Raw genomic sequence first — 23,550 nt, 5'->3', positions numbered from 1 at the left:
ATGGCGAGGGGCATAGGGCAGGTGGTCTACAGGGAGCATCTGAAGGAGCTGGGCTTGTTCAGTGTAGTGCAGAGGAGGCTGAGGGCAGAGCTAACAGCAGCCTCCAGCTGACTGAGTGGGAGTTGGAAAGACCATTGAATTCAAACTCTTTGCAGTAGCACCAGAAGGTAAAGCAAGGGTCAGCAGTCATAAACTGCAATTTGAGAGGCTGAGATTGAGCATGAAGAGAAATGTTTTGGTTAGAAAGACAGGGTGTCACTGGAACATGTTTCGCAGTGAGGATGTGGAGCCCCTGTTTTGCCTAGATGCCCTCCAGAGGTTCCTGCTACCTCATGTTCTTGAGACACCTCGCCCTGCTAATCACATCCTGGCAAGTGAGGTTGAGGCACAGTGCTATAAGGCAGACATAATCTTCGCAGGATCATGCATCCTTATTTGTTCATAACCATTTCTATAGAAGGACAGTATCATTGTGTCATGGGAAACCGAGACTCTACAGAAAACAAGACCCATAGAAAGGTATGTGACTTGGCAAGGAAGTCCATGCCAGAACACAGAGAACACTCCAGGTCTCCTGAGCTCCCCTCAGGACCTTGACCATAAGTATGCTTCTTTGATGCAGTCCTGTTAATGGGACACAGTCAGCTGAATTGTGGTCTGAATTAGTGAAACTTAGCAAAACCAGGATGTTGCAAGTCCTAAGACTGAGCAAAAATTTTCTGCCTGTGCGCTGCACTATTTTTTTCAAGTGTCTGCAACATTGCAAGGTAAATTTGTGTTAAGTTATAGTGGTATGACATGAGAATGTAATAGGCCGCTGTACTGGGTCAGGCCATGGGTCCACTGAGCTCATCATCTCACCTTAGACATAGGCAGTACCAGGTGCTTAGACAAGGCACAGGGTTTGGGGTGGCCACCCCATCCTGTTCCAGCAGGAAGCAGGGCAGTGACTTCTGACGCCAGAAACAGCATTAAACCCATCAGGGTTCAAAGTCACCAGAGGACTGTCTCCCATTAATCGTCCAAACCCCATTTGGAGCAAACATGTATTTTTGCTCCCTGCTGTGCTCCGTGGCATTAGGTTACCAAATCTGATTTCTGCCTGAGTAACAAGATGCTGGAAGTGAAGCTTTATAATCTTTTACAAATTTTCCGGGACCAAGGCAGTGAAAAGAGGAGATATAACAAAAAGTATGGGCTTTCAGGGTTTCAGTGACTTAATAAATATCACTTGTAGAAGTTCAGCAGCTTGTGTTTAAACAAGATTTACCCAATTGCAAAAGATTCAATGAGCTTCTATTGTCTCAATACTATTTTATTTTTGAAAATTGGTCCTCATACTAAAATATTTTATCTGGATATGTCTTTTTTTTCCTTCTGTGCAGTTAATTTCTGTGAAGCTAGTACTTGCACAGTAAATATTTCTGAAGGCATTATAAAAACCCTTACTTTTGAACGGATTATAGTGGGCAAATATGGCAACTCCAAAGAAAAATGTGAACCTGATACTGTGAATGGTATGTATTTCTTTCCTTTCACTTCTACTTCCCAGAAGTAAATGTTAGGTTTGTGAAAGATGTCAGATTATTAGACCAGGTGAGATGTCGGTGTTTGAAGCCAGAACTGCACAGCTCAGGCAGCAGGAGCGCAAACCTTTCCACACAAATTTCTACCTGAAATGCAGAGAACTTAAGGTGTGCACGCTGAGTTGTATACATGCCTGGACAGAGAGTCAGTAACTACTCCTGAACAGCCTTTTGATAGAAAAAGAATCTATGCTATTTAGCATTAGGATTCAGGATGCTTTCCATCAGCTGTGTTTCCATAATCTGTCTCAGCTTTCAGAGACCTTGTAGAGGAGTAAGTGTTGCACAGCTGCTCCATGTGCCCTTCGCATTTCTTTCACAACACATAAACTGTTTTTCAGGATGTCATAAAAAGTCTCTCTGACATCTCAGAGCTGATGCGTGTGCCTCTCATTTAAGAGATGTGTTTCTGCAGCTCTAGCATAACTAAACCTATCTGAATTTCACATGAATAACGTCAGCCACTCTGACAAGATTGTGTATATGAGTATAAAACACATGTTCTAAAAACAACAATAACTAGTTAAATAATTGATGGTCACTTGTAACACTGAAAGACAAATATTTTACACGCAAACAGAAAATAACACTGGATAGGGTGCCACACCCACAGTATAGTTTTAATTCCCCATGAGGTCATGTGTGTGTGAGTGAGTACTTCTGTACTAAATGTGTATATTTCTGCTTTTACTAAATTACAGGTAACACTTCTATAGCAATCCGGATGTGCTCCAGAGAAGGCAGAACTCCTATTTTAGAACCCCTCCAAATTCTGAATTGTAATGAAAACCTGGACTCCCTAGCATCACAGGTAATCTGAAATTATCCTTTAAACAGTGTCTGAGATTCTGCAACATCCCAAGAAAAAAAAAAAAGTGGTGGGAAATTGAGGCAGGAAATACATATATGTTACATTTCTTAAAACTTCACAGAAAGTCAAATGAATGACCGAAGCCTTTTTCAGTGGCATTCTTGGCATGTGCCTGCTTTGCAAACGGCCTGAATTTCCAGCTGTAATTATTTTATTTCACTTGGTTTTACCTGAACGCAGCATCCCATTTCATAGCATCCGAGGGAACTACAGGCCTGTCAGCCTAACCTTGGTACCAGGCAAGATTATGGAGCAGTTCATCTCGGATGCGCTCACACAGCAAGTGCAGGACATCCAGGGAATCAGGCCCAGCCAGCATGGGTTCATGAAAGGCAGGTCCTGTTTGACCAATCTGATCTCCTTCTATGATCAGGTGACCCGCCTATTGGATGAGGGAAAAGCTGTGGATGTTGTCTACCTGGACTTCAGCAAGGCATTGGACAGTCTCCCACAGCATCCTATTGGACAAGCTGTCGGCTCGTGGCTTAGACACGCTGGGTTAGAAACTGGCTGGATGGCCGAGCCCAGAGACTCGTGGTAAATGGAGTTAAATCCAGTTGGCAACCGGTCATAGCAGTGTTCCCCAGGGCTCAGTATTTGGGCTGGTCTTGCTTAACATTTTTATCAACGATCTGGATGAGGGGATCGAGTGCATCCTGAGCAAGTTCGCAGGTGACACAAAATTAAGTGGAAGTGTTGATGTGCTTGAGGGTAGAGAGGCTCTGCAGAGAGATCTGGACAGGCTGGATCGATGGGCTGAGATCAATTGTATGAAGTTTAACAAGCCCAAGTGCTGGGTCCTGCACTTGGGTCACAACAACCCCATGCAGAACTACAGGCTTGGGGATGAGTGGCTGGAGAGCTGCCCAGCAGAAAAAGACCTGGGGGTGCTGGTTGATAGCCGGCTGGACATGAGCCGGCAGTGTGCCCAGGTGGCCAAGAAGGCCAACAGCATCCTGGCCTGTATCAGAAACAGTGTGACCAGCAGGAGTAGGGAGGTGATCGTGCCCCTCTACTCAGTACTGGTGAGACCACACCTTGAGTATTGTGTCCAGTTCTGGGCACCACAGTATAGGAAAGATGCTGAGGTGCTGGAGCGTGTGCAGAGAAGGGCGATGAAGCTGGTGAGGGGTCTGGAGAACAGGTCTTATGAGGAGCAGCTGAGGGAACTGGGATTGTTTAGCCTAGTGAAGAGGAGGCTGAGAGGAGACCTTATTGCTCTCTACAACTACCTAAAAGGTAGTTGTAGTGAGGCCTGTGTTGGTCTCTTCTCCCAAGTAACTAATGACGGGACAAGAGGTAACGGCCTCAAGCTGCACCAGGGGAGATTTAGATTGGATATTAGGAATAATTTCTTTACTGAAAGAGTGGTTAGACATTAGAACAGGAGTCACCATCCTTGGAGGTGTTCAAAAGACATATAGATGTGGTGCTTAGGGACATGGTTTAGTGGTGGGCTTGGCAGTCTTAGGATAATGGTTGAACCTGATGATCTTAAAGGTCTTTTCCAACCTAAATGGTTCTATGATTCTATGAATCTATATTTCTTAACTGGCCTGCAGTTTCCTCAGTCAGGTTCCCGTTTCACAGCAAACACCTCTGAATGGAGGCAATGCCAAACCAGGATACCAAATCAGAGAGAAAGTGGAATGGATTTGGAGAAGATTGGCATGAGGGAATGAAGTGATGCTGACACTGACATGTCAGGAAGGATTAAGAGCAAAGACTTTCCATTCAGTCCTGTGATCCGCTGAACACAGAAGAAACACTTCTGTCCCTCAAGAATTCCAATTCAGTCTCTCTTGTATGGATGACAAACTCTTCCTGATAAAATTCATAAACCTCTAAGCCTTGCTTCAAGGCTTAGCTTTGCCATATCTACAAAATATGGAGAGCTGAACATGGCTAAGCACATTACAGTGACTGCTTCTCTTCTTCTGCTTCTGTGCTTTGTTTCCTTATCACTAGTCCCAGTTGGAAAAAAAAAAAAAAAAAAAAAAGAAAAAGAAAATAAATCAGCTACAGTCCCTTTAAATAAAAGAAGTCCCTCTCATCATGCATTTTTGCTTTACTGTTGTACTTTCAACATAAGCTTCACCTGCCTGGATACTTTGACAGGAAACCCTTGAGCTCAGTATTATATTTTCCCAGTACATATCCTTCACTAAATGGTTCAAATGTCAAATCTTCTCTAAAGTAAAGTATAATATTAGTAGTATCCATTTCTAATGCTAGTAAGATACACCATGAGGTTGCAACATAAGGTCATTCTGCTGGCATCGGTAATGCGGGGTTCGTCAGGCGTTGCGGTGCCGTGCTGCCACCTAGTGAGCCTGGGGTAGCTCTGGGTGTCAAGGTGCACGCTGGAAATAGGAGGGAGGCGGTCATGCTAGCGATCCGGAGCCCAGGTTTAAAAGGATGTTATTCCTTTTAAATCGGGGTGCATATGAGAGATGTTTTCAAGTCAAATAATATAATCTCCAATAATAATAAACGCAAATTTCATTCCTCCCTATGCAACATATTCACCTTTCTTTCCTACCATTTCAAGCTTTATAAATACTTCAAAGCTTCATGATTGAATTAATCTTCATTTTGGTAGCTTCCCAATATAAACAATTTGAGAACAATTCAGTTATCGAAGCTATTCACTTAAGCTATTCATTGACTGGACTAGAAAAGGGAGGACTTGATATGCTGTTCAGTTGGTCACTATGGCCTATAAAGGAAACTCTCCTGATGATTAGCAGATTTTCTGTCTCTTTAAGTCTTATTGTTACGTAGCTATACCTTCATATAACATACAGCTACTGCCTCATCTTTTTTTTTGTGTTTAGACTCTTAAGATACTACAGACATTTATGCTCTACACATTAAGTGCTAACTCAAACGGGACCTAACCGGTGGTTTTAGCAACTCTTATTAGTATCTCCAGCACCAGAATGTTTCCTTTGTTTTCTTCTACATTTATTCCAAGCTGACGCTATATACAATGTACTGAAGTGAGGTTAATGTTCTCGGTGCAGGTTACGAGCACTGTGTTCAGAAGCACGATTATTCTGGATGACATTTCTCAAGTTCCTCTAATGGCTCTTCAAAAAATCCTGTTCTGGTTATTTAAGGAATAGTGAAAGGTGTACAGAAGTTTATAGACTCTGAAGCTCAATGACCCCAAGACAAAGGGGAGGTCCCGCTGCTGTCTACAGCTACGTTATGGCAAGGTGTGCAGAACAATAGGGCCAGCCTCTTCTTTGAGGTATACAGTTTGAGGACGAGCAGCAACCGAGACAAGTGGCAACATGAGAAATTCTAATTAGATAAGAGAAAATTTTTCCCCGTGATGCTGGTCAAACACAAGAAGGTTTCTGAGGGAGGTTGCGGATATTCAAACTAAGCCCTTGTGCAGCCTGGTCTCAGCCAGCCTTGCTGGGCTAGGGGACTTCCAGGGCCCCGCTTCCAACTCAAGCTACTCTGTGAGTCCATGAAATCATCCCCTAGGCACAAGTTGCACATGCTACATGCTTGACATGAACAGAAACAATTTAGACCACCAATTACTTATTTATTTTGATTTTATGTGAAAATGTTATAAAAGTGATGACTCTTTTTCCTTTTCTCATTTTCTTTCTGTTGAATGGCATTTTCCTAACAGGTTGAAACTGCAGACTCCAGCAATGTTTCAGCTATTGCAAGTAGCACTCAAATCCTCACCTCCATGCCAGACCAACTGACCACACAGAACATCTCTGCCGCTGCAAACATTGTAGTGCAGATTCTCAAAAAGTCAAATGTTTCAGAAGACTTTCAGGTGAGACTTATTAAGACTAAAGTAAGACTTTTGTGGCTTGATATTTGGGATATCAATTCTGTTCCCCCTCTACCGGCAGAAGGAACACTCTCCTTCCTCTTAACTGTACATAACATCACAACCAAATGCATTAATTTCGCCATTTAGCAGAGTTATTTAAGTGGCCTTGGGTGCATACTTGTGGAATTACTGGTGGGTCAGTTCTCAGAGCTGCATGTAAATTTGTTTCTTATCAGCTGTTCAGATTTACATATATCTGAAATTCTAATATGAGCGTCATTCGATGTTTAAGTTAATCATGTAATCCTTATCGTCTAAATTAATAAAAGTGTGGTATTTAGGAACCCATTGGTGCAAAGCTTGTGTTGTCTCAAATGGCATCCTGTACTTTGTTTACTCTGCTGTGTGCACTTTCAAGCAATGCTTATTAAGTGTTCTTACTTTGCTCATCCACTACGTAGCACACAGAGTGATCTATTTCAATTGTATTCCAATATTGCCTTTTTTTCTGCATGTCTCAGGCATCTGTGGCAGTAATGGCTACAGTGAGTCAACTCTTGGACGCCAACGAAGCAGAATTCAGACACAATAATCTTGTCAATGTTACAACAAGGTAACTTTAGTTTTGGCCATTTTTTTTTTTTTTTAGATGTAGTAATCTGCATTTTCCCTTCTTTTTCTGGATGAAAGTGTTTCATGGACAAGTGAAAACACTTTTACTGTTCAACTCCAATAGGTAATTTCATTGATTCAGTAGATTTATACCAACATAAACTGTTTTGGTTGGATTCTTCTGCTTTGGAGAAAGAATGAGGATAGGGAATGAGAAGAAGTTCTTGCTGGAGAACCAAATCAGAGAGGAAGCTCAGAAACTGAACTTGTAGCCATATACTAACAAATAATGGTAACTTTTATCCCACACATTATTTCAATGCAGCCTCACAAAAACAATGGAGGAATTCTCTTTGACTGGCAACATCTCGCAGCCCAATGTTGCAATCCAGTCTGCTCCACTGAAATTAACGTCCTCTACTATTCTGTTTTCAGCACAGAGAGGTAAGTTTGTGTGTGGTGTTGGATTTACCTGGACAAGGCTGTAGGTACCATAAATCCTAATGCATCCACTGCTAATTTTTGCAGATACAGCACTGGGATATTATCAGCCAACAAAACTAGAAACACAAGACAATGTCCCTGGGCTTATTGGTGACCTCAGTACTGAAGTTCAGATACTGATCAACATTATAAATAATAGTAAGTTCTTTCACCTACTGAAAACTGCACCTGGGAAAATATAAACAATTACATGTTAGTTTTTTATGCATGCCGATGCCATACAGTGGTACAAGAAATGCATGTCAAATGAGTTGGATAATATTATTTATAGATTAATGCACGTGCACCCGTAATGGCCAGAATGCTTTTGGTGTTCAGGACTTTTTCAATTGTTTTGTTTTGTTTTCTAAAATTGAGAATGTAATGAATCTTTGACCATACCTCTCCAGACATCAAGATCAAGACCTAGTACAAAAGTACTTTGCCTGAAATCCAAAGACATCAACTAAAATTCAACCAAAATTACTGCCACTGTCAGGTGTCAGCCAGGACATACGCATCCTCACAGCTACATATTGGGATAGTCTTCAATGGCACGGTCACATGGGATTTTTCCAGATGTCCATTACACTCTGCAGTGCTCAGAGGATAAATTAGTGTTGCCTAGGAGAAAAAAAAAAAAGCTTATAGTTCCTTTTTTTCATTTGCTGCAGAAGGTGGTGGGTGTGAAGGAGCTGAGCTTTGAACCTGTGCTCTTCTATGACATGCTCATAATCACAAGAGGTTCAGACTGGGCACCTGAAACCAGCAGACTTCTCCTCAGTCCCTCTGTACAGAGACAGTAACATGAAGGCATCACAGCACAAGAGTGTCTTACACTTAGTCTATTACTTAGACTTCATAATACTGAACTTAATTCGTATTCAAGCCCACAGGGAAATGCATAATTTAGTCCTCTCACCAGGGTTAGAAAAGACTCCAAGAGACAAATCGGGTAGCCTCACACACCCAGCAATGCCAACAAAGAAACCACTGAATAGCTCATTAATTGGTCACTGTCCTTTCTGTTCACTGTTTCAGACAACAATCCTGTGGAAAAACAGTGTGACCATGTAATTAAAGCCTTTATCATAACGCCTGTGTATCATAACACTTCCCTCGAGAGCTAGATTGAACGCACAGCTTTTCTCAAAAAAAAAAAAAATTCTTCATTATTAAATGCACAATTGTGACATTTTGTAGATACAAAGTTACATTACTCTCTCTTGATGATCAAATCAGAGAAAGATAAATCAGTCTCTCTTGATCTTAACTAAAAAGTACAAAATCAAGAACAAAATCCATTATATAAACCAGGATTTTTGCTTCCTCACTTAAGCAGCAATGAAGACTAGTTATTTAAATTGCTTAAATGAAACCTCTAATTTGGTAGAAGAGTCCAAAAGAAACAGAGTCAAAACATTGGATCTGAAGGCAGAAGTGCAGCCAACCTATTTTATCCTCTGACTTACTACTAACTGTAAATGTCCCTGGTGTTACTATGTCTTATTTAGTGTTATTAAAAGCCTGGCCAGTTGGAGTGTGTGTACGTACTAAGATTTAGGATATTATTTTCCTCATTACCAGTATTTTTCCCCAGAAATTACATTAAGAGAAGGGTAGTAATTATTTTCACACTCCACCACAGCAAAAATTGAAGATGACTCTCTTGAGTTTCATAGGAAGAGAAGCTATTCTTTACTTCTTAAATGGATTCTAAATGAATATCTAAACAAAAATCTGCTGTAAATACTGGATGTGCAAAACAGCATAGCGTAGGCTTCTTCAAAGGCAACAGCTGCTCTGATATCTGCTGTCATCCATACCTACTTTTCTGTTTGCGTCATGAAGGTTCATCAGACAATGGAAGAGCTGGCTTTGTCCTGTATCAAAATGACAAACTTTTCCAGTCAAGAATTTATCAGAGTCGCAGTAGTTTCTCTAAACAAATTGTCTCTGGCAACCTTGACGGTGGAAGAACCAGCAGTGTTGAAATAGCCTTCAGTCCCAAGGTAAGCCTTCGTAAGAAATGCCATGTTCAGTGTGAACCAGAAACTGCCCTTGCCCTACTACCTGTTTTCAGGACTTAGAGACAGAGACTCAAGCAGAGGGGCTTTTTTGCATACTGCCTTGATTTCTGACAATAAGCGGTTGAGAGAATTTGTGGGATGTATAGGTGACATAACTGAAGGGTATTTAGTTAATGCAGCATAGAAATATTATGTTAGTTACTGAGGCATTTTTCAACTTTCGTATTTAACACCTGATGTTACTGACTCAGTACTGCTAAACTAGGATGTCTGCCAGCAAAACTGCATTCCATAGAAGGTTTTAGGTATACCAGAGTGGATTTCTCCCAGGGTAGATTAGTCCTAAGCCAAGAACGAAAAAAGCCAGGTCCCTGGAGGGCAATTTTTCTTTCTTGAAGACTATCAAATTTTTTGAAAACAAGAAAATGTAAACATGACTGGCATAGCCCAATACACCTACTAATGTGGGAAGTGTTCATTTTTCATACTATCTTTTAACTCCTGCTTACAGTTAAAATCACTGTGTGTGTTATGTTTTGACTTCCTCCCCCAGGAATTGATTCCAAACGTTATTGCTTCCTTGCAGTAAATGATCTATGTGAGTGCCCATTTGCCCAAATAACTCAATTTTTAGATAACATGTACTCATATTTAGCATAGTTTCTCCAGAAACCAGTAGTTCGCTGCTTATTACAATATTTAACAAAGGTTTTAAGCTCAAATACACACATATGATAGATCAGTAATCATCATCATGGATCCATACAGTTAAGTGGTCTGGGAAACATATGTAATTTATAAGGAAAACACTGAAACAAACCTATAATTTATTTTTTTACTCCTAGTTTTATTCCTCACTTTTAATTGAGCTACCTAGTACTGTGAATAGTTGCTTTCACTACTTATTTGCACTTCAAGCTGCCCGTTGCGTATTAAAAAGCACTTCTAATTGCAGTACCCTACAGAAGTATGTAATCCGAAAACAATTGCATGTAGACTGCACAACCACTACTGTGCTGCAGGAGGGGAGGGGATGGTTAACGGCATTTATCATTGTTTGCTTCCTGTTACAGTGTGGATACAGCTCTGGCTGGCAGTAATTTAATGCTACTAATATCTGAAAGCTGTTGTTTGGCTTATGCAGAATTCATTTGGCAATTGTTTAATGCCTGGTCAATGTGCATCTAAACCGTAATCACCAGAATAATTCACAGAAATTTGTAATTTCGTTGGCAATCTTGACTGAGAAAGGCACACAAAGTAAGTTCAAAATGCCAATTCGTGCTGTTATTGATACCGTTCATAAGGTTTACTGGAAACCCCATAAACCACTTAGTAGCTGTCAGCTTCCCTTTCAGAGGATGTTTGTCAGTACATGCCATTTGCTGGTGCATACCTGTTTATGTTTCTGTAGCCACTTTTTGTCCTTGCAATCCCAATCCATAGTACAACACATCCGAACTGCAGCTGCGTGATCATGCCTGTGTCTTTTGGGACTACACTGTCAACGACTGGAGCACCGCCGGCTGTGCAAAAGGAAGAGACCAGTTCTTGAGATGCAGGTGTAATCACACTACTAATTTTGCCGTCCTGATGGTAGGGTGTTGTCCTTTCTTGAATGAGAAGAGGTTGGGGTTTTTTTCATTTCTTTGGTTGTTTTCAACTGTAAGACCAGCATGCCAACGTAAGGGTGTAGGCATGCTGAGATAGAAGGCACGGGAGTTTAAGATGTCCCCATGTACTTGTTTCTGACCTGTGGCAGATCTGGCAGAAAACGTGCGAGTTGTCCCCAGGCTGCTGGAAAGCCAAACGTATTGGCGAGTCTCGGCTTCCTCTGACACAAATTGTGGCTGTGCCCACCTGCCTGTGCACCCCAGCAGCAGGGAAGGGCTGGCGCAAGTCGTCCCCCTTGCTCAGCTGTAGTAGCCTCCATCTCTCCACCTCCATTGCTGCAGCTGGTTGTTTAATGAGTGTATGTCTAAAGCCCAAGTGCCCCAAGATGAACAGTAAAATAGCTTGTGATTGGGGCTAGCTGTGGCACTGCCTTGTGCTGGGTAAATAACCCAAGGTACTTAGCATTAAGTACTTCCTTTATTTAAATGCTTATAAAAAGCAATCACTCTGTAAATACTAAGCCTGCTACCATTAAGTTCTAGATATTGCCCTCTTGTACTAACAGGGCTATTTAGGAACGACTGTCTGTCTCTGACATTTGTTACTCTTTCAAGTATTTGTTTCAGCTTCTCTAAACAAAACACTCCCTGGGTAAAATCACGTATCTGTGGTCACTGACTTCAGCAGTGATAGGATTTCAGAATTTCTTTTTATTCTGTCTTCATACAACAGCATTTCCATATTTGTAATATTTACTTGTTTCTGTGTTTCCCTTTATCCTATGCATGTCCTTATTGCACAAAATGACTATATTCTACAGAAGACTCCCATCCTTTTATACAAAGACAACAGTATTTTCTGTTTCACTGAATACATTTACATTTACTTGCTGCATTGTTGTCATATACAAACAAAGACTGGTTTTGATTTGTAATTCTTCGTAACATCTTATCCTAGACCTTACCCTCAGAAGCCAAAATTCAGAATGCACATCAGTACAAAAAGTCAAATCTGCTTTTTCCAGTCTGTGTTACCTTGCATTTTCTATGAATAATTTAATCTGCTATTTTGCTAAATATTTGATTGACATTGTTAAGTCTCTTCTTGGAGTTCTTCACAAGCTTTGAGGTCCAGAATAATTTTGCGTGATCTGAAAACTTTGGCAGTGGCTAGCAACAGCCATAACTTTACTAAAACATTGTTTCTATGTTCAAGTAGAAACACATATTTTAGAAAGAAATTTACACTTTCTCATCTTATAACTGAGAAAATTTGTTTTCTAGGCCTTTCAGATCAAATATAAATATGCGAAGCCTTTGGAGTATATTTCTTACATAGGTGTTGGATTGTCCATGGCTGGTCTGGTCATTACCATTTTGTTTCAAATATTCACTAGGTAAGAGTGAAGATGTAAAACTGCAAGTATTGTACTCTGTATGTAATTTGAGGAAAACAAAGAAAGAAGCCAGTTTAGAACATATTGCAATATTATTGATCAGCAAATAATATTAAAAAAAAAAGCTAATCATGTGGCATGTAGCATAGCTTGGGAAGTAAGTGTGGCTTACCGGTTAAAGTGAAGACACGTGATGTCTCAGCCATACCATTCACCTAGCTGAAACTTTAACCTTTCTGTTAATGTTAATCTTTTAATATGAGGGTATATACATATATGATTATTATTCAATAAATCCACCTTCAAAACTGTGAGCTTTGAAAAGAAATGATTGTATGAAAGAGTATGGAAGAGCCCAGAATGGTAAAAGGCCAAGCCTTTCATCGGAAACATTGGGCACGGCCGCTGACAAGAAAAATCTTTCCATCACTTTGACAGGGCAGCTCACCAGCTATAAGATAACAAAGCAGGCAGTGTGTACTACTGAGGACCAAAAGGTTGGTTCTTTTACCATGGGCTCCCATCACCATGTCTAATCTCTGGGTAATGTCTCAGAGTGACATTTGTCTCATCTACACGGAGTAAGGGCGGTTTCTGTTGCATTTCATGTCTCCTGCTGCCTTGCTGAAGGGTCTGGCCAGGTAGTTGACAACACGGACCCAGCACTGTATTATTGCTACACTGGTCCATGCTACATGTTGAGGTGTTTAGTTCATTACTCTCACTTAATACTAGCCTTTAATAATGTACAGAGGTATTCTACCACCAGCCTGACCTTCTTTTTATTTTCCTGTATGCCATGTGCCCTAGTATTATAATGTCTAATCAGTTATCTTTCTTCTAGCCATATATCAATATGTCTGTTAGGTTGGTGTCTTCATTTAAAGCTAGTCATTTCAGCCCACTGTTTTATCGCTTAGATTTTTGGCATTCACGTAGAAGCATATATGCTCTTCCTCAGGTTCTCTTCTTGTTATCCTATTTAAATGTTACTTCTTTTCTGTTGCCTATTTGATAGTTTCTATACTCTGTTGCCTCCTGTTTATAAAATGTCTGTAGAGGACAGATGATTTCAAAGCACCGTGATTATACAGCAATGTAGGTTATGTTCACTGCTTGTGTTTCAGTTTTATTGTGAGTGACTTACTTCAAATACAATTGCAGCAAACTTCCTTGATGGATGCCATGTGATTAATGGTGTCATGTGATTCCCTCTTGAATGAAGAGCAAAGTCATGCCAACAGAGTTGTAGTTATCATAGATGAATGCATGTTTCTCATCCTGCTTGCACTAATATAAATTTGGAGCAATTCCATCAAGGTCACCGTATTTAAGATTGCAGGCGTTTCCAGACTCTGCCTTTTAACTGCATTTATAAGATAGCATTTGGAAGTGGAGTTTTATTATTCTCTTGTACCTTGAAGAGTGTTTAGAAATACTTGTCGTATGCTATTTCACTTTTTAACACTGAAGAAAAGGATTCTAAAAAGAGCGGAGTGGAAAAAAAAAGAAAATGACTCCCAACTGCTGGAAAAGGCCCAGTCCTAAAAGGCGCTGAGTATTCTCTGTCCTAGTTGAAATCAGACAGAACTGATGGATTTGGTAAGTTGTCTGAGAGTAATGATGGTATAGAATTCTACAGACAAGTTTCCCCTCTGTATTAAAGACTGCATACTCTAGTTTGCTTTTAATATCAAAGGAAATGAGGAAGTATTTTACTATTTTTCTTATTTTGCTCTACTTTTTTCTTCTAAATATATTCCTACCAATAGAAAAACTCGGAAGTCATCTGTAACGTGGATATTAGTGAGTCTCTGTTTCTCTATGCTCATCTTTAACATCATCTTCATCTCTGGAATTGAAAACCAAAATGCCAGGAATCACAGCAGCAATACCACCAACTACTACCAGCAATATCTTCCTTATGATACTGCCAGCAACACCTTACTCCCATCTGACATAGTAGATCCTCCCGCAGACTCCTGGTGTACGGCCGTGGCTGTCCTACTGCACTATTTTTTGTTGACGACATTTATGTGGACAGCACTCAATTCAGCACAGTTGTACTTATTGCTGCTTAGAGCCATGAAGCCCCTGCCTGGACACTTCCTTGTAACCATGTCAGTGATCGGATGGGGTAAGATTAAAAGTCACATACATGGCAACTTTTACCAAAGTATCAGAACATAATACAGTCACAGAGAGTTGTAAAGATAGGAGATCAGTAGAGAGCAATTATAATCAGCGTCTCTCTGGTTCAAATCTGCAATGTGATTTAATAAATAACCTCCTGTTACTATTTGCACTATTGGTGTAAACTAAGCTTGTTTTCATGGTCCTGATATGGCACTGAAACTGATAGCTTGCTCCACAGCAACATAGGGCGGTTGTGTGCAGAAGAAATTTTCATGGTAATCAAGCATTCAAGAACCTGTTTCTGTCAACTAAGTAAAAAATCTTTCTGATAACAGTGATTGCATATACGGACTCAAATTTTTCATTTAGATACCCCTGAGAGTCCTCAGCCAGAGCCTTGCATACATCCAAAACCAAGGAATGACTGACACTATTTGTTACATATTATTTATTGATAAGCAAAGAGCATGTTCTTAAGTCAGTACAGGAGTAGGCAGTGAGACTGCAAGCTGAAAGGGAACTACTTGGAAGACGGAAGAATGCAGACTGATGCCCACTAAGTAAAGTGAAAATCTCATCCTCCTTCAAGAAACTTTTAATACGCTGAACAGGAACACCTGCCTTTTCCACTTTCTGTATTCAGCTTGTGTGGTGTGTTGCTTCTGACGGCAGCTACCAAGCAGTTTTAGAGCCTGATTGTTTCATTATTACGTTTTGCATTCGGGTGGAGGTAGAGGCAATTCCTTGAAAACTTATAGAATTTCAACGGCATGTGCAAGCCAGAAAATGTTCAGCAATAGCTGTCTGGCTACGCGTCACTGCACTCCACGTATATTCACATGATAGTACAGCATTAGGTTCTTCACTGTGTCCTGTGACTAGTTACATATGTCCAAAACAGCATGATTCTGACTCACTGGTTTTCAGATCTGCTTTGAGAGCACAGCAAATACTTGGCAGTCTGGAAGATCTCTGTTAGGGCTGAAGGAGGAACAGACTTTAAGAAGCGTGTCTATTTCTCAGATAAAAACTTGGGCGGGAGGCTCCTTGCCCCCCCAGATGCTCCGCTTAACAAACAGGTAGGCAGGAGACACCATTGGCGTTGTCTCTGGAAGCTGTGTTAAAGCTCTTTAATAGCAAAAATCAGCAAGTCATGGGCATGCACTGTCCTCAGAAAAACAGAGCTCACAACCCTCAGCCCTGCCTTTTCTCTAGGCTATAGAAAAGCCACACAATTTAGTGCAAGGCAGATGAAACAGAGCTCTTATAATCTATGGATTATAGAAGGCAAGAAGCTATTTGTGTGGAGGGGAGGTACGCCTATGCAACTGAATAATAAATTGCTAATATCTCTACTATCAATTAGGAATCCCCGCTGTAGTAGTTGCAACAACACTTGGAGCTACTTACAGAGAAGGAAAAGCTTTAAACTACCGACAGGAAGAATTGTAAGTTCACATATTATTACAACACTTGCTATTCCACACCTTTTATGATGGCTTGTTATTAAAACAATTCTAGATTTATTGTTGGTATACTATTTTGTATATCTAAAAGAAAAACAAAACTCTTCATTCAAGCTAAACATTCACTATAGGAATTGCAGTTTCTCCTCACTAAAAATTTAGGGTACTGGATCCGTATCTTCTTTGAATCCACCTGCAAGATCCCCTGTGACTTTAAATAGATGCTGCGGTCGCTCTTAGCCTAACTGAAATTCAAGACCTTCGTTTAAGTGCATAGCTGCCTTTCAGTACTTAAACCTAATCCTCCCATTTAAAATCTTTCTGGCCAACATAACTACATCCTTATTTACCCTATGTTTTTGGTATCTGCATTCGCATACCAAAGCAGGCTATCAGGCTTACAATGTACCTTGGTGATAGCGGATAACGCAGAACAAAGGCTGACTTCTTTCAGAACCCCCTTCCACATGGTGGCCATCTTATGATACTCATTTAGGGACTGTTGACTTCTAACTGGAGATTATTTGACAACGAAAAAAAAAGAGGTAAAGATTATTGCAGGATAACCCTGTCCTGCTCCTGTTTTTGTTTCAACCTTTGTCTATTAGGTCTCCCCTATTACTCTTTAGCTGTGTTATAATATACACTCTAAAGATAAACTTGCACATAGCGGACAGATATCTGTTTGGTTAGCTACATTGCATCTTATTATATTTCTCTATGCAGTTTGTTTGATAAATCACTTTGCATTTCCCAGAGAAAGAGAAGCATGACTGAAAGCCCTCAGTTCTCAAGGAATAGTTGCCTTTCAAAGATAGGTTAACAACACCTAGAAAGCCCTATGAGGTTTTTCAGGATGAAAAGTGGAATATTATTTTGTTTTGTTCTGGTATTCTGAATAACGTGTCTAACAAGTCTTTTGAAATGGTCTCTCTTTGTATTAAAAGTTGCTGGCTTGCAGCACTGGATCAAGATCAGAACTTCAGTGTGCAAAAGCCTATGTTGTGGTCATTCCTCTTGCCAGTAGCATTCATACTCCTGTTTAACATCATTATCTTCATCAAGATCAGTGCCTCTGTGATATGGAAGAAGAACGAGAATTTGACAAGGTGAGACATAGGACTCCTCAGATCTTTCAGTAAATGTATTCCTTGGTCTTTTGTCACCAGCTCAGACTTTCTTGCCACAAACTCAGATTTTTCATTTGTTTTAAAGAAATGTATACTTAAAGCAGTCAGAAAATGAATTCCATTGTAATGGATCAGACTTTGTTCAAGTGTGTATAAACGAACACATTTCAGGCTTTTCCCCCCATTTCTTGGTTGCAGTGTCACTCGACTTCAATGGAGGTTATCCCCAACTTAAAACCATACAAATGACAGCAGACCTGGGTCCAGCCAAATGAGAATTACGAATTTCTCAGCACAGCTGAATGTCAGGCCAGTTCCCTAGGGGCTTTGAAGCAGATTTACTTGCTCAGTTTTACATCAACACTCCATTTATTGTCACAGGCTGTGTGTCGCAAACTCCACAATGTACATTGTACTATTTAAAAGGGGATTGCTTTAATTTTTTTTAATCTGAGAGAACTGACCTGTTTAACAAAACTTTGTGCCATTTCTTCACTCCTTTTATGTACAATTTTCATGGTTGGAGCAAACAAAATACCTTACTTCTGACTCCCCTCAGGCTTGAGAGAAACTTGATACCCAAATTTCACTGGCAGCTTAATCTTATTATTGAAAATTAAGCACATTTGATTGAAGTTATAATAATTCTAAAAAGCTTATGTAGCTAACATGCTAATTTTCAACACTTCTTGTTGCCTTGGTAAACCTCACTTTTTTGTATAAGATACACATTCAAGCTACATACTCCAACAGTATTTGGTTTATTATGATTATTATGTATTTTTACATATTATTATGATAAACTTAGTTAGATTTCTTTTTCTGGATTTCTTCTCTGGATGATACATCAAACAAATGTAGGGAGGTCTATGTGGTCAACTCCCCTGAATAACACATCTTTGCAATATAGCCCTGAAAAAGTAGAAAGTTTGAAGCTCAAAAATATATTAAATGATACAGAGAAAGATTTAATAACTTTCTTTTTCTTTGTGTTTCTAGAAATAAAAAGGATTCATTTATGAAAAAGATGCTTGGCACTATCTCTATAGTGGTAGTGCTTGGAATCACCTGGACGATAGGCTACCTCATGTTAATAAGTCATGAAGAAACAAGTCTTGTTTTCAGCTATCTGTTCTGCATTTTGAATGCGACCCAGGTAAAGTATTTAGCAAATCTGAGACTAATAATTGAGATAATGAAAAAAAATATGTTGGATTTATTTGCTCTATAGCTTGGTATAGCCTGGGAACATGTTGGAAAGTAGTTACAGGGATTCAGAATTTTTGTTCAGAAAGGGATGAGATCCTTCTGGTCTGTCACTTGTAAAACTCTTCCCATTATGCACATCAATGTGGGATTTTATTTCAAGGTTAATATTGAAAAGCCCTTCCTGTCTGAGTGGCTTCTCTTACATCAAATCATGTATAAAATTATACTCAGAATGAGTATCAGCAAAATGCTTCTTCATCAGCCGTGGGAGAGAGTCCCAGGGAAGTCACTAGAGTTTCATGGCTTGACACCTTTCACAGTGATCCTGGATAAAAGCCTACAGGAAAGAGCCTGCCTCACTTTTCCCCCACAGTCCTGCTGGACTCTTGGCTTTATATTCATATAGAGCATATGAAGTACTTGGAGTGATGAATCCTTCATTACTACACCACTGAATATTTTCTCAAAACAGCTAATTGGAAATATGTGAAAAACCCCCATCCCCAAATATTAAGTTCTTTACTATCAGTTTGATCACCTGAAAACTGAGGGCCTGTACACCAGCGGGGATCAGATCTGCAGACTCTCTGTGCAAAAAGTCCTAAAGTGATTACTACTACACTGAGGGATGGATTATACCCATGATTCAAAACTGAAATCATGAAGAGGGAACAAAGGTCCATCTGTTTAAAACCATGAGCCTTTTTTTTTTTTTTTTTTTTTTTTTTTAAACCCAGGATGCTCCTGATTAATCCTTGAAATGAGAATTTAGAAGAACAGGTATAAAAATTTGGAAATCCTTCTTTCCTCTGTGTGTGTCTAATTGAAGTGCTGATAGGGCACACCAGACACATTTAATGCTTACAGCATGCTCAAGCAGGTCTTACCTTCACCGTGTCCAGCAGAGGGTAATAATATGATCCTGAGACATGCTCGCTAATCCATTACACTGTGCAAATGAGGCGACTATAGTTGCAAATCCATAGTCACATGGAATAATTTTCCTATTTAAAGTACTTCTTGCATTTTGAGGCATTAATGCCATTGTTAGTGGTTATTGAAAATTGTTTTGTGGTTGTTTTTCAAGTCAATTAATATTGATTCATCTTTTCTGGTGTTATCAGCAAAATATTAACTTCACACTTTCATTTACTCTACAGGGACTTCAGATTTGTATTCTGTACACTTTCAGATCACCAATCTTCAAGAAAAAAGTTTCCGAAGTGTTTCCTGTTCTCTGTGTGCCAGAGGTACCACTGTCTCTGCATTCAAAAACTTACTACGTTTCAAACTCACAGCCTGCAAAACATTCACAGGAAACTTTCAGACCAATCCAGACTTTTTCAGAGAATATTTCCTTGTCTACCTTCCCTAGCTGAAGCTAGACACCTGTAAATACGTGAAATATAATCCTGCATTTCTCATGGTTTGTAGATCTCACAGGTATCTTGAATGATGGACATACTACTCCAACCACAGGTAGCTCGAAGTAGATCGTAAGTCAACAGCAGGACCACACGCTAGCAAGCCTGTGGGACTGTTAAGCAGCAATGCAGTGCTAGATCCTCTCGATACCACTTGTACTGCATGTCACTGAGGAAGGAGTTGAGGTTACTGCACTTTTATATTACAGTGTAGATGCACTGAAGTTGCTTTATTTATGCCACTCTCATTTTTCAGGCATGTTGAACATGTTTACCTGGCCTATGCACTGTAGCTCTCCTCACCCTTTTGTAAGAACAATTTCCATTTAATTAGAAACCAAAAAATAAAGAACAAACAGCACTGTTCGTGTTGGCTCTGGGTCCAGATCCTACTTACTACTTCTATAGTATGTTGGCTTGCTCTTTACAGAAGAAAATCTGTATCTTACCATGGTCTTTTAAATTTCCCAGCTAAAACTTCTTTACTATAAATGGGAATTAGACAAAATATTCTGTTTTCATACGAGGAAATGAAAAAAAAAAAATTAGATGTTTGAAGGAACAGGCTAGGAGAGAAATTCTTTATAAATACTTAACACAGGTCCCACTCATATCACCCCCCAGCATTAGTCTGTGATAGGCAGCATGTTCACTTTTGGAGGCAGATGGGTGTTACTAGAACAGCAGCTGGAGCGCTTCAAGCTCTGCTCCGACCTTGGGCTGCTCCTTTCTCTTGGTCTCTCTGCCCTTTGGCTTTACGGGGAGATTGGAAGAGGGGGTCCCTTGACCTGGGTGTTAAGAGTTCGGTTTCTGAACAAGTAAACATAAACCCTCCTCCTTCTCCATCCACCTTTTATTAATAGTATTATTCAGCAAAAAAACGTTGAAAGCAATGCTGAAGGGAGAGAGAAGAAGAGTTTCTGGATGTTGAAGTGAGGAGTAAGGGGAGAGGAGAGCACCTTGATAGGAGGAAGTGTATGGTGGCTTGAGCACAAGCAGTGCATGAAGTGTGCCAGCAGCTCTTCCCACTTTGTGACTGTGAGCAAAGCAGTAAGGCCCACTGTAGCAGGTTCTTGTCTAACGAATGGGAATCACTTACACTGACTCATCCCATTCTCTCCTGTGTGAGAAAAAAAGCCTGAGAAATTTAGACAGGACATTTAAAAAAATTTCTTTATTCTGTTCTCTGAACAAATATATTTGCATGTTTTGCCATCTCTGGTTTTAATAAAACAAGAACATCATGCTGAATTTTAAATAATCTGGTTTAAGAAGTGCGGCCAGATCTACCTCCCACTTTCATTTTTTCTGAAAATTAATGTTGCGTGTTTTCAAAACTTCCAAGCTGCTCCAAATAAGGTCACGGGCATGATCAAATGCAATGGCTGAACGTTTAGGGATAGCACCTCTGAATACACTGGGCATTGTACAAGAGACTTTCTGAATGTGTTCATCCGAGTGTTTTGGCAGTCCTGAAAAGATCTCCATGTCTTAGAAATCCGTGCTCGCTCTATGAAGCAGAAAATAAGTGCTCTCTAGCATTGATAAGCCTCCAGAAAGACCAGTCACATCAGATACAAGGCTGAAGTTCATCACCACTGCTCCAGAAAAGGCAGAGAAGGTCATTAAGTTATCTAGGAAAGGTAATTAATGTTGGGGTTTTTTTGACAGAAAGTTTATATTTCTATAGGCATTCATTTTTTATTTGTAAATTAAATGTACAATACCTGCCTTTTTCAATTTTCTCAATTTCATTGAAGAAAGAGTATTTTAGAAATTACAGTGTGGTTTAGGAAGGATATTTGATTGTGTTCTAAAACACAGCTAGGCACTGTGAGGACAGCTCCTTAAATGAGTGATAATATGTTCTAGTCTTTGATATTTTTTCCTTGCAAACAAAAACATTCTCTGAAGCACATCCCATTTCATTTTGAACACAGATCTTTTAAAAAACTAATAAATATATTGTGTCCATATTATACCAAAAAAACCAAGCAAAAAACCTGAGAAGAATTTGAAGTATTGAATTGGAAAAGTGTTGACTTACTACTAATCAAATTAAACATCTTGTATCTAAGTACTTCAGATGATAACAAGATGCTGTTATAGCCAACACCAAGCACATCTCACCCAACAGAAAACATTTTCAGTATAAAAAAACCACAGAAAATGACAAATTTTATGTTTTTTTTTTTTATCCAGGGAATTTGAATTTCAAAAACAGAACAAAGCAAAACGATCTTTTTCAGGTTGTCTGCTTAATTATTACAGGAACAATAGTTCAGCTTTTATCTACACGTGGAATATACTGATCTTAATAATTTAGTGAACTTTGGTATTCTTTGTGATACGTGGGCTTTAAGGATCACAAAGTTTCTTATTGTTAACACTTTGGAAACACTGCATTGATAAAGAAACGAATTGGAGAAGGACTGAATCATCAGTACAAAGGTATGAAGTATGAGCAGTGCAGAGTGTAATGGATGGAAAAGTCCTATTTTCCAGATGTCTTTTTTATATTTTTAAAAGTGAAGACATGATTTTTTTTTTTTTGCATTGAAAATGCCCAAATTATTTCTGAATATTTTCCAATACTTATCAAAGAAGCCTCCTGAACCATGCCCTTCCTCCTCCTGGAGATATTTAGAACTAAAAACTTGTATCATATTCAGCTTTTTTCACTTCCATTTCAGTGTGACTAACACCTGCTTATTGCTTGTTGGACTTGTTATTACACTCCTCTAAGCAGAGACAAAGCTCTAAGCAAAGTCAAATACAAAAATCAAACTCTGACTTTTTTCTTGTCCTGGCAGAAATTGCCATTTGGAAGCCTTGCTTTTCAAGAAGAAAAAGGTGTATTTTCAGAAGCATCTCTAACTCTGGGAAATAACTACAGTGCTTTACTTAGCTCTGCATAGGTACATCTGTCATATGCGCTGGCATGTGTAGCTTCACTTAGAAATGCAGAAAGGCAGCAGAGATCTCAAATATCCCAGAGTAACAGAAGGTCCCCTCCCAGCAGCTCTGTGAGAGGCATCCTTAGGAGTCCATTCTTGCATTTTTAATAGAGAAAACTCAGGAAACCACCTTCAGATATACATGTTTTTCTCTCTCAGGTGGACAAGCCCTGAACGTAAGGGGGGGGGTGTGGGGGGGGTGGGCGGGGTGGGCAGCAGTGAATGCCTGGAAGGACAGCCTTATCAGGGCAAGGACTATTTGAGGATGACCAGGTTCTCCCTCTGTGAGGGCGGCGATGGAATTTTAGGGCCGATTTTCCATCCCAGCACCGCCAGCCGACGAGGGTCACAGCTTGCCGTTCGAGACAAATCCTCTGTTACACACCTCTACCTGAACGACCGTTTACTGCCGTTTCGGCCAAGCCTCCCGTGTTTCGGCTGGAGGTGCCACCTGAGGGCCGGGAGCGGGGGCGCTGCTCCCACCTCAGGGTTCGCACCGGCTCCTGTGTTCCGGGACAAGCGTCTCAAAGGCTTCGCCCCCGAGCCTGGCCCTTCGGTAAATGCCATCGCGGCGGCAGGAAACCGGGGAGAGACGCAGGGGGCGGGTGCTGGCGGCGGGGGCGGGGCCGGGCCGGGCCGCCGCAGCGCCAACGCGGCGCCCCTCCCGCCCTACAGCCACCAACGGCCGCGCCCCCGCCGGCGCGAGGGCGGGCCCGGACGTGCGGTGGTGGCGCCCCGCCCTGCCCGCTGCCGCGTCGAGGCGGGGAAGGAGGGGCGGCTGTCGGCAGAGCATGCGCGCTGCGGCCCTGGCCTGGCTGGCCGCCGGAG

At 40.5% G+C, this 23,550-nt stretch overlaps 1 protein-coding gene across 1 annotated transcript; it reads left to right on the top strand.

Annotated features, from left to right (window-relative positions):
• On the top strand, window positions 1-22,683 carry ADGRG7 (adhesion G protein-coupled receptor G7). The gene is made up of 16 exons (XM_086460512.1): window positions 1-106; window positions 1,386-1,517; window positions 2,288-2,397; window positions 6,110-6,265; window positions 6,787-6,878; window positions 7,203-7,321; window positions 7,406-7,519; window positions 9,212-9,372; window positions 10,837-10,986; window positions 12,288-12,400; window positions 14,173-14,537; window positions 15,903-15,984; window positions 16,950-17,111; window positions 18,132-18,288; window positions 19,502-19,591; window positions 22,579-22,683. Exons 1-16 carry the CDS (start codon window positions 1-3, stop codon window positions 22,681-22,683), a joined length of 2,214 nt encoding a protein of 737 aa, XP_086316638.1.
• Window positions 22,684-23,550: the final 867 nt, after the last annotated feature.

This window comes from Leptosomus discolor, chromosome 1, assembly GCF_034619465.1.
Source record: "Leptosomus discolor isolate bLepDis1 chromosome 1, bLepDis1.hap2, whole genome shotgun sequence".
NCBI lineage: Eukaryota > Metazoa > Chordata > Aves > Leptosomiformes > Leptosomidae > Leptosomus > Leptosomus discolor.
Note: the sequence above shows the minus strand (reverse complement) of the source record. Positions and strands in the feature narration are given on the sequence as shown.